This window comes from Nematolebias whitei, chromosome 23 (genome assembly GCF_014905685.2).
Source record: "Nematolebias whitei isolate Nwh7 chromosome 23, NemWhi1, whole genome shotgun sequence".
In the NCBI taxonomy this organism is placed as follows: Eukaryota; Metazoa; Chordata; class Actinopteri; order Cyprinodontiformes; family Rivulidae; genus Nematolebias; species Nematolebias whitei.
Window position 1 is genome coordinate 24,445,502 of NC_056520.1, and position 12,222 is coordinate 24,457,723.

Consider the following 12,222-nt stretch of genomic DNA (forward strand, 5'->3'; position numbering starts at 1 on the left):
TATTCACAAAATACTAACAATAATATGTTCATCTTACTTGTGAAAAGTTATCCCCAGAGACCGGACGTCAACAGTCCGTCGATTTGAACAGAAATAAGCTGTGAAGTGCTGAGACATCTTCTGCTTTAACCAAATAAGGACGACCGTTCCAAGATGGCGGCCGAAAATCCTGCGCCGCAGCAGCCAATGAGGGATCTAGTGATTATATGATATCTATGATCAGAACCAAGCTGACAGGAAGTTTACAGAGACGTATGGTCTCCACCTCCACGGGTCTCACACTGTCGCACATTATAAAGCATGCACACTGTTGTGATCCGTTTTTCTTCCGTACATTTTCAGCGTCTTTTTCGTTCCACAGTTTTTGTGCTATTTCAACAAATCATAAATCAAAAAATTCAGCTCGTTCAGGACAATCCCGCTATGACTTTTGGTATTGGTGCAACTTTAGCTTTTTGAAATATTTGGCTTTTTCTGACACTTTTTTTTTCTCATAGAAAATGAATTGAGCTTATTTTACATCCTTCAAATCTTTAGATGTGTTTATAACCTTTTACTTCGCCTTTCACATTTTGTTCTGCTTCAGCTACTTTCAGCTTCCTTGTGCAAATTTAAAAACTTTTTTCAGCTACTTTCAGCTCATTTCAGCTGTTTTGTGCTCCTTTTAGATTATTTCTGCTAATTTCAGCTTGTTATGCTATTTCAACTACTATTTAGCTGTTTTATGCCAATTTAATTTTTTGGGCTAATTCCACATTTTTTGCACTTGTTTCAACTTTTTTCAGCCTAATTCAGCAAAAATATGCTTTCCACTTACTTCTGGAAATTTAAGCTTATTTCTGCCTTTTTGGCTACTTTTCAGCTGTTTTTTCATATTTTAGCTTTTTTCAGATAATTTCCACTTTTTATTTCTAATTTCTGCTTCTTTCAGCCTATTTGGGCAAACAAGTGTTCTTTCTGCTTTCTTCTGCTAATTTAAGCTTGTTCTAATTTTTCAGCTACCTTTATAGCATTTTTAGCTAATTTCAGCTGTTTTCAGATAAATTCAAGTTTTTCATGGTAATTTCTACTACTTTCAGCCTAATTAACTTCTTTATGCTAATTTCAGCTTGTTATGCTAGTTTTGGCTTTTTCTGTTAGTTTCAGCTTTGTCTGCTCTTTCAGCTACTATTTAGCTGTTTTGATGCCGTTTTCAGCTTTTTCATGTAATTCCACATTATTTTAGCTCATTTCAGTTCATTCTGCCTCCTTGTGGTTGTTAAAGCTACTTTCAGCCTTTTTCGACAATTTTTCAGCTAATTTTAGCTTTTTTAGCTACCAGTAATTTCCAAATTTTTGTGCTAATTTCTGCTCATTTAAACCTAATTCAGCAAATATGTGTTCTTTCTGCTTTCTTCTGCTAAATTAGTATTGTTCTTCCATGTCAGCTACAATTCAGAATGTATTTTATCTCATTTCAGCTGTTTTTCAGCAAGTTCTTCCGCAATAAGCATTCACACTGCATTTTCACCGAAAATGCAATTTCTATAGTTCTTACTGTTTTCATGTTTTTTATCCATCACCAGGCGTTGAGCAGTTGTCTTCTCTGCAGCATCTAGACATCGCCTACAACCTGCTGTTGGAGCATTCTCAGCTCGCTCCTCTGGCCCTGCTGCACTGCCTCTGCACAGTAAACACGTTTCTTCGTGCACACTGTCAAAATCAGCCAAACGCACTTGAGCGTTTCTTGTTTTGAGGCTCAAAATGTTGATGTTTTGTTTGTAGCTGAACGTGGAGGGTAACCCGCTGTTCTTCCAGAAGACGCACCGTACGTGCACGGTTCGACATCTGTCACCAAGAGCTGCCAGCCTCAGAGTGAGTAGCTTCTGCTGACGTGGTTAATAAAAAAAAAATGGACGACCTCTTTCTAATTCAGTTCAGTTTATTTATAAAACTCCAAGTCAAAACAGAAGTAGTCTCAGGGCACTGAACAGAAACATTCATATATATATATATATATATATATATATATAAACCCATTAGTAAGTTGGTAAGTAACACAGAATGGCAGGTCCAGGTGTACAGACCCTTTCCAAAAAAAATTAGAATATCATGGAAAAGTTGTTTAACTTCCATAATTCTATTCAAAAAGTTAATCTTGAATAGATGATAGATTCAGGGTCCACAATTTAAACAATTTCAAGTATTTATTTGTTTATTTTTACATAATTTTGACTTCCAGCTCATGAAACCCATGAAATCAGGATTCCAAAAAATTAGAGTATTGTGGCGAAATCAGCCCAAATTTTGCAGGACATGAATGTTTTAAACTGAGTGTGACACATTAATCATCTACTAAATTCAAAGCACCTGCACAGGTTTCCCCAAGTGTCATTAAATTGCTTCAGTTTGGTTCAATTGTCTCAGTTCGGTTCAATATGGGGAAGACTCCAGACATAACAACTGTCCAGAAGACCATCATTGATACCCTCCATAGGATGGGTAAGTCACAAAAGTTCATAGCTAAGGAGGCTGGCTCTTCACAGAGTGCTGTGTCCAAGCATATCAATGGAAAGTCTAGTGGAAGGGCAAAATGTGTCAGGAGAAGATGCACCAGCAAAAGAGATGACCGTGGGCTTCAGCGGAATATCAAACAGAGAAGATTCCAGAATCTGGCCAAGATCCAGAAATGGTGGAATGAGGCGGGAGTCACAGCTTCAAAAACCACCACATTCAGACACATCCGGGAGATGGGCTTCAACTAGGAATGCGCGATATAAACTGTACACGGTAGAAACGATAGAAATTTATCCTACGATAGAGATCTGTCTTCTACCGGCTAACCGCAGTAATGCTGTGTCTGATGTAAAATCAAAGCTGTCAGATTTAATCGTTACTTTTTTTATTTGAAAACTGTGTGCAAGTGGCGTTAAAGTCTTTTCTTCGAGAGCTAATAAGTAGCAAAGCTACAAGCTAACTACGCCCGGCTTGCCGTAGTGTTGCCGTATTCTGACACATGCGCAAAACGCTGTGTTCCGTCAAAAATTATTATTATTTTTTTTTCTGTCGAAAGTTAAAGTAAGCGTTGGTCAGCTTTAGAGAAACCTGCTCTCTGATCTGTGAAAAGAACGCTGTGTTGTGTGATTTTACTGCGAGACCCTCTGGTCAAAGCCACAGTCATTTTGTGTCAACTCTCCATTAAAGCGGAAGGAGTCGCAAACTAGAGGTTTGGAGGATGAAGTGTTTCAGTGTAAAATGCTGCTCTGTTGCTGTTCATTTATTAAGTAAGACTGGAAACTGTTAACATCATATTCTTTTGTTTAAAACATAGGGCTAAAACTAAATTTTATATATTGTGCACTGTTTTGCACTACAAGCAAGAAGCCTAATACTTGATTTGTTTATTATTTAAAAACTCTCTGGACCTAGTAGTGGAATTTTCTTAATTCAAATAATATGATGGCAAAAAGACACCCTATGCTTTTTGAAAAATTCCTATTAAGTTTTATACCCAAAACATATCGCAATATATATCATTATCGCCACCCTTCACAATACATATCGTGATATGAATTTTATGCCATATCGCACATTCCTAGCTACAACTGTCGGGTTCCTCGGTTCCTCTGTCCTCTTTTCCGATGAAAGTAAAGTGTGCCTTTCATTCAGAAATCAAGGTCCAAGGGTTTGGAGGAAGAAGGGTGACGAACAGAGCCCATACTGCTTGAGGTCCAGTGTGAATTATCCACAGTCAGTCATGATTTGGGGTGCAATATTCGGTGCAGGTGTTGGTAAACTCTGCTTTCTTAAATCCAAGGTCACTGAAACAGTCTACCAGAATGTTTTAGAGGACTTCATGATTCCTTCTGCTGAAGATCTGTATGGAGATGCAGATTTCATCTTCCAGCAAGACCTGGCCCCTGCCCATGTCGCCAGAAGCACCCAAACCTGGTGTCCATGCCACAGTGCTTGACTGGCCAGCCAAGTCACCAGACCTAAACCCCATTGAGAATTTATGGGGTATTCTCAAGAGGAAAATGAGGGGCACCAGACCCAACAACAAAGAGCTGAAAACAAGTATCAAGGAAATCTGGGCTTTCATAACTCCCGGTCAATGCCACAGTCTGACTGCCTCAATACCATGTCGCATCGAGGCGGTGATTAAGGCAAAGGGATTTCCAACCAAGTATTGAAGATTGACATATCGTTTTGAAAGTACCATATTTTGATTGATTTGTTGTGATCCTAATTTCTTTATTTTTTTCTGCAAAAACTGAGAAGTAGTGTGAGCTGATTTCTTCACAGTATTCTAATTTTTTTGAATTCCTGTGTTTGTGGGTTTCATGAGCTGGAAGCCCAAATTATGTAAAAATAAACAAATAAATACTTGAAATTGTTTAACTTGTGAGTCCTGAATCTATCATCTATTAAAGATTAACATTTTAAATGGAGATATGGAAGTTAAACAATTTTTCCATGATTTTCTAATTTTTTGGAAAGGGTCTGTAAGTCGCAGGCCTGGCCAAACTATGAAAACAAGTGCGACTTATAGTCTGGAAAATACAGTCATCAAAATACAAAACAAAACTGAATTGTCTTTTACCCTTTTTTGTCATTTATGAAACAAAGATAATCCCAAAATTCAAGAAAGGAATCATTTAAACCTTTTAAGCCAGGTTCCATTAATCACATCCAATTTATTGCTGCTTATAGGGATGCACGATATTGGATTTTTGGCTGATATCCAATATGCCAATATGTTAAAACTTATTTGACCGATAACCGATACTGATACTCTATATACGTTCTTTTGTCAGACATGGCCCTCTCTCCTATTTAGGCTTATTTTCTACAAAAATTGTCTAACAGCTATAAGAGCTGGTGACATATATTCAGTAACATCCATATGATATACATAGCACTTTGACTTATATTAAATGAAAAGTGTTAAATGTTATTTATTAGCATTAGTCACCTGCGATGCTGTCTCACTTGTGGAGGCTTGTTCCTGGTTCCTAGCTGCAGTGTGGGATCCTCTGCACTCCTGTGCATGAAGGACAGCCTTTTTAAGTTCAAAGTTTTTGTCTATCATTGTGCTGTAAGACGTAAGCCCCCAGTATACTCCTGCATATGTCTGTCCGCGCGGAGGTACGTGCAGGGTTGAGACTTCATGTTTGAGCGTACACCCTGAGCAGCTGCAGAGCAGCTCCGCAGACAAGGGGCGTTTACCTTTGGGACAAATTGAGGTCGCCGATTAGTCATTTGCCGATACGCCTACTGGATTGATTGACGGGTCGGAAAAAACAAGAGCTGGCAGCTCCAGCCGCAGCGGTGTTCTGTGTTTATACATTGTTAATAAAAAGTTCTAAAAGATTTTTAAAAAACGGAGCACTGGCCCTGTAGCCCACACATCAGATCAGCCCAACAGATCTCCAGACCCTCCTGCAGCCACGTTGGACCTGATTTTAATTTGCTCATGTCAGATTCCTTCATTTCTCACCATTTCAGTCATGGCATCAACGGAGGAGGAAGAGATCACTTGCCTCTTGGCAAAAAAAAACAAAAGAAAAGGCCAGATCAGGAATGAAGAATGGGAATTTAATACATTGGTGTCGCATACAAAACAGTCCGTCGCCGGGCAGTTTATTGTGCGACACCGAGTACGTGTTTGTAAAAATTGAGCTTTGCGTGGACATGCCCTGTGGAGTACGCGCGTACCTCCGCGTACGTACGCGGGAGTATACTGGAGGCTTAATCATGCTAATGGGGCTAACACGACGTCCAAATGTCTGTGGTAAAACTCACCCAAGTGCTATCGGCTATTAGCTTCTCAATGACGTCAGAAATGACGGCTTGTAACTCTGGTAAGGTTACGTCGGAAAAATATCCTATATTGAACTTTATCTCTAATATTGGCCGATACCGATACCATGCCAATAATATCGTGCATCCCTAGCTACTTATCACCAAATGTTTATCACATTTTTGAGTCAGTACCATGAACTCCCTGACAATTTCATTTGTCCTGATATATAAAACCTAAAGCTGAAAAAGGTTTACCTCGTCTTATTCAGAAGTTTTCGCTTTAATTGATCTTGTTTGCAAATGCACAAGACGCTTCAGTCGAGCATGTGCAACGAGGCAGGAATCAAAATGTTTTCTTCTTGGATTATTAATATTTATTTATTTATTTCCACATATTAAGTGCTCCTTTTTCTGTCTCTTTTAGTTGAGACTTGATGGAGTCCCACTGTCTTCCTCCGAGTTATCAGTAAGTCAACAAATCACACACAGAGATGTTGCTGTAGTCAGGATTGTTTTGAATGTTTATAAAATTATGTTTTATATTCAGTATTTATTCAAATGTTGGCAGTTATTTAAACAGACAAATAAAAAGAATCATTTTATTTCTAACAGGGGAGTAAAAATGCTAAATGTGGCCCTTTTTGGCAACAAAAACAGCCTCTAAAAGTTCTGCGCTGCCTTGGAGCTCCATCACATGTTAGCTGCTGGTTTTCATATAAGTATTTTATTGTTTCTGTCAAAACTCATCGATGCTAAATTAAAAACAGTTTTTCTTTTTTTTTTTTTTGTTGGATGTGTATTTGTTTATTTTTTCCATCCATCCATCCATCCATCCATTTTCTTGCGCTTATCCGGGGTTGGGTCGCGGGGGTAGCAGCCTAAGTAGGGAGGCCCAGACTTCCCTCTCCCCAGCCACTTGGGCCAGCTCTTCCGGGGGAATCCCGAGGCGTTCCCAGGCCAGCTGAGAAACATAGTCCCTCCAGCGTGTCCTGGGTCTTCCTCTGGGCCTCTTTCCGGTGTGACGTGTCCGGAACACCTCACCAGGGAGGCGTCCAGAAGGCATCCTAAACAGATGCCCAAGCCACCTCAACTGGCTCCTCTCGACATGGAGAAGCAGCGGCTCTACTCTGAGTCTCTCCCGGATGATCGAGCTTCTCACCCTATCTCTAAGGGAGAGCCCAGACACCCTGCGGAGAAAACTCATTTCGGCCGCTTGTATCCAAGATCTCATTCTTTCGGTCACAACCCAAAGCTCGTGACCATAGATGAGGGTAGGAACGTAGATCGATCGGTAAATTGAGAGCTTCGCCTTTTGACTCAGCTCTCTCTTCACCACGACAGACTTGTACAGCGCCTGCTTCACTGCTGATGCTGCACCTATCCGCGTATCGATCTCATGCTCCATTTTTCCCTCATTCGTGAACAAGACCCCAAGATACTTGAACTCCTCTACTTGGGGCAGGACCTCCTCCCTGACCCGGAGAGGGCAATCTACCCTTTTACGGCTCAAGACCATGGCCTCGGATTTGGAGGAACTGTTCTTCATCCTGGCCGCGTCGCATTCGGCTGTGAACCGCTCCAGCGAAAGCTGTAGATCATGATCTGATGAAGCCAATAAGACCACATCATCTGCAAAAAGCAGAGACGCAATCCTAAGGCCACCAAAACAGATCCCCTCAACACCTTGGCTGCGCCTAGAAATTCTGTCCATAAAAGTTATGAACAGAATCGGTGAAAAAGGGCAACCTTGGCGGAGTCCAACTCTCACTGGGAACAAGCCCGACTTGCTGCCGGCGATGCGGACCAGGCTCTGACACCGGTCATACAGGGACCTAACAGCCCATATCAAAGGGCCCGGTACCCCATACTCCCAGAGTACCCCCCACAGGGTTCCCCGACGGACGTGGTCGAACGCCTTCTCCAAGTCCACAAAGCACATGTAGACCGGTTGGGCAAACTCCCACGCACCCTTCAGGACCCTGCTGAGAGTGTAGAGCTGGTCCAGTGTTCCACGGCCAGGACGAAAACCACACTGCTCCTCCTGAATCCGAGGTTCGACTATCCGACGGACCCTCCTCTCCAGAACCCCCGAATAGACCTTACCAGGGAGGCTTAAGAGTGTGATTCCCCTGTAGTTGGAACACACTCTATGGTCCCCCTTTTTGAATAGGGGGACCACCACCCCGGTCTGCCAATCCAGGGGGAACTTCCCTCGATGTCCACGCAATATTGCAGAGTTGTATAAGCCAACACAACCCTACAACATCCAGAGCCTTAAGGAACTCTGGGCGAATCTCATCCACCCCTGGGGCCCTGCCACCGAGGAGCTTTTTAACCACCTCGGTGACCTCAGCACCAGCGATTGGCGGGCCCGACCCAGAGTCCCCAGGCTCCGCTTCCTCAGTGGAAGATGTGCCGGTGGGATTGAGGAGGTCTTCAAAGTATTCCGCCCACCGACCCACAACATCCCGAGTTGAAGTCAGCAGCACACCACTCCCACTATAAACAGTGTTGGTGGCGTACCGCTTTCCCCCCCTGAGATGCCGGATGGTGGACGAGAATCGCCTCGAAACCGTGCGGAAGTAATTCTCCATGGCCTCTCCGAACTCCTCCCATGCCCGAGTTTTTGTCTCAGCGACCATCCGAGCCGCATGTCGCTTGGACTGCCGGTACCCATCAGCTGCTTCTGGGGTCCCACAGGCCAAAAAGGCTCAATAGGACTCCTTCTTCAGCCTGACAGCATCCCTCACCGACGGTGTCCACCATCGGGTTCGAGGGTTGCCGCCGCGACAGACACCGACAACCTTGCGGCCGCAGCTCCGGTAAGCTGCCTCGACAATAGAGGCGTGAAACATGGTCCACTCTGACTCAATGTCCCCCACCTCCCTCGGAACATGTTCGAAGTTCTCCCGGAGGTGGGAGTTAAAACTCCGTCTCACAGGAGACTCTGCCAGACGTTCCCAGCAAACTTTCACAATACGTTTGGGTCTGCCAGGTCTGACCGGCATTCTCCCCCACCATCGGAGCCAACTCACCACCAGGTAGTGATCAGTGGACAGCTCCGCCCCTCTCTTCACCCGAGTGTCCAAGACATGTGGCCGCAGATCAGATGAGACGATGACGAAGTCGATCATCGAACTGCGGCCTAGGGTGTCCTGGTGCCAAGAGCACATATGGACACCCTTATGCCTGAACAAGGTGTTCGTTATTGACAATCCATGATGAGCACAGAAGTCCAACAACAGAACACTACTCTGGTTCAGATCAGGGGGGCCGTTCCTCCCAACCACACCCCTCCAGGTCTCACTGTCATTGCCCACATGAGCATTGAAGTCCCCCAGCAAAACAAGGGAGTCCCCAGGAGGTGCACTTTCCAGTACCCCCCGCCCCCCCAAAGACTCCAGAAAGGGTGGATAATCTGAACTGCCGTTTGGTGCATAAGCACAAACAACAGTCAGAACCCGTCCCCCCACACGTAGGCGGAGGGAGGCCACCCTCTCATTTACCGGGGTGAACCCTAACACACAGGCACCAAGTTGGGGGGCAATAAGTATGCCCACTCCTGCTCGGCGCCTCTCACAAGGGGCAACTCCAGAGTGGAAGAGTATCCAGCCCCTCTCAAGGAAACTGGTTCCAGAGCCAGAGCCATACGTAGAGGTGAGTCCGACTATTTCTAGCCGGAACCTCTCAGCCTCACACACCAGCTCAGGCTCCTTCCCCACCAGTGAGGTGACATTCCACGTCCCAATTGCCAGCTTCTGTAGCCGAGGATCAGACCGCCATGGTACCCGCCCTCGGCCACCACCCATCCCACATTGCACCCAACCCCTTTGGCCCCTCCCACAGGTGGTGAGCCCATGGGAAGTGTTTATTTTTTTTTTTTAGCTAGTTGTTTATTTTTTAAACTAGCTAAAAGCTCTCACTCTAAAACTAGCTAACTTTTTTGTAATCACACATTGAATGTATTTAAATGCTCAACAAGCAGCTGATCAACCCTACATCATGGTAGAACCTCCTCCATGTGTTCCTATAGCCTTATCCCAACTCTATTATGTCACCTTTAGACAAACGAATCCCCTAAATGCCCCAGGAGCTCTAACTGTAAATCTTTAACCCCCCCAAATCAGTGTTTTTTGTGTTTATAAGTGATGTCTTTCCTGTCCTGCAAAATCCCATATCTGAAACTATTGCTTTCAGACAGATCCTATGTCTTTGTTTTGGTAAAAAAAAATTACAGCCGTTATGTAAAATTGGTTTATTTAGGTGACAAAAAAAACTCCTCCTTGAATCGCCACCTTATCGTGGTGGAGGAGTTTGTGCGCCTGAATGATCCTAGGAGCTCTGCTGTCGGGGTCAATTATAACTTCCCCTGGTAGGGTCTCCCAAGGCAGATTGGTCCTAGGTGACAGACCAGACAAAGAGCAATGCACAAAACTCAATTGGACAGGAAAAAACAAGAAACTCAAGTGTCCCTTGCCCAGGCATGGGTTACCGGGCCCCCACCCTGGAGCCATGCCTGGGGGAGGGGCTCGTCGACGAGCGCCTATTGACCGGGTGAGAAGGGGTGAAGGGGTTCTCTGCAGGTCAAAACAAAACAAAATTTGCTCGTTAGAAGTGCTCTTCTATGAGATCTGATCTATGAAAGGAGCTGAAACATGGAGTAGGGTTGATCCTTAAAAATGTGAGACAGCTGAGGAAGTTAACCAGTAAACAGAAATACCTGCTCCAGTTGCAAAAATCTTACAGAAACTGACAATCACTCATTTGCAGTGACTGATTTAAAAGGTTGAACAAGAAAATGTGAAGTTAAAGGAAACATCCTTTGTCCCAAAACCAGTTTAAGTATCATTAATATTTTGGTTACTTTATTTTTCTTTCTTTATGAATCGATTGTAGCTATTTTCACTTTTTTTAACAACCAAAATGGATTTTGTTTTTTAATGTAATGGCTAGGTATTCAAAAACAAACATTTAGCCCTCCACACTACCCAGTTAGGTTGCTCTTATTTTGAAATGTAACCGGAAGTTCTGTGTTAAGAGAGGCGGAAAAAGAAGTCATGGAGACGCCGCTCATGTCGAACCGAGACGCCGCTAATGTCGAACCGGTTAACACCATAATATGCCTGTGGTTAACACAATCTGCCAGTAACACCTTGTTTTTAGACATAATATGTCTGTGGTTAACACAAACTGCTTTTTTTTCGTTCAACCTTTTTTTTTTTGTACAATTAGATGTGGCCCTCCGGACATGCCTATTTTTCTATCGTTCAATCAGATGTGGCCCACCAGACACGCCCACTTTTATATCGTCCAGTCAGATGTGGCCCGCCAGACACGCCCATTTTATCTATAGTCCAATCAAATGTGGCCCGCCAGGCACGCCCGTTTTTCTATCGTCCAATCAGATGTGGCCCACCAGACACGCCCATTTTTCTATCATCCAATCAGATGTGGCCCACCAGACATGCCCATTTTCGTATAGTCCAATCAGATATGGCCCCCCCGGATACACCTCGTCCAATCAGATGTGGCCCCCCAGATACGCCTTCCGAATTTGTCTGTAGAGATACCTATTTGGACCGGGTCTCTATGGGGCCCGGTCGGGCTCAGCCCGAAGGAGCAACATGGGTTTGCCTTCCTGTGGACCCACCACCTGCAGGAAAGGCCACAAATATCAGGTGTGTGATGCCATGGGCAGTGGCCGAAGGCGGAGACCATGGCGCTCTGACCCAGGCGTACCAAAGCTGGCTCTTGGGACACGGAACGTGACCTCTCTGGTGGGGAAGGAGCCTAAGCTTGTGCGCGAGGTTGAGAGGTACCGACTAGATATAGTTGGGCTCACCTCCATGCACAACATGGGCTCTGGAACCGATCTCCTTTAGAGGGGTTGGACCTTATTCCACTCTGGAGTTGCCCATGGTGAGAGGCGTTGAGCTGGTGTGGGTTGTAGCCCCCTGACTTGGTGCCTGTGTGTTGGAGTTTTCCCCGGTAGATGAGAGGGTGGCATCCCTTCACCTTCGGGTGGGGGAAGGGGCTCTGACTGTTGTTTGTGACTATGCAACGAACGGCAGTTAAGAGTATCCTGCCTTCTTGAAGTCTTTGGCAGGGGTGCTGGAAGGTGCGCCAGCTGGGGACTCCTTTATTCTGCTGGGTGACTTCAGTGCCCACGTGGGTAATGACAGTGTGACCTGGAGGGGTGTGATTGGGAGGAACGGCCTCTCTGATCTGAACCCAAGCGGTGTTCTGTTGTTGGACTTCTGTGCTAGTCATAGTTTGTCCATTACAAACACCATGTTCAAACATAAGGGTGTGCATAAGTGCACTTGGCACCAGGACGCCCTAGGTATTAGTTCACTGATTAACTTTATAGTCGTGTCATCTGATTTGTGGCCATTTGTTTTAGACACTCGGATGAAGGGAGGAGCTGAGCTGTCAACT

At 44.5% G+C, this 12,222-nt stretch overlaps 1 protein-coding gene across 1 annotated transcript in view; it reads left to right on the forward strand.

The window, feature by feature from the left end:
* LOC119428657 (serine/threonine kinase 11 interacting protein) overlaps positions 1–12,222 on the forward strand; it is a 97,748-nt gene that overhangs the window by 17,619 nt on the left and 67,907 nt on the right. The window contains exons 8-10 of the mRNA XM_037696327.1: positions 1,566–1,669; positions 1,765–1,854; positions 6,209–6,250. Of these exons, the coding sequence (XP_037552255.1) occupies positions 1,566–1,669; positions 1,765–1,854; positions 6,209–6,250 (236 nt within the window). The remainder of the gene's footprint in view (positions 1–1,565; positions 1,670–1,764; positions 1,855–6,208; positions 6,251–12,222) is intronic.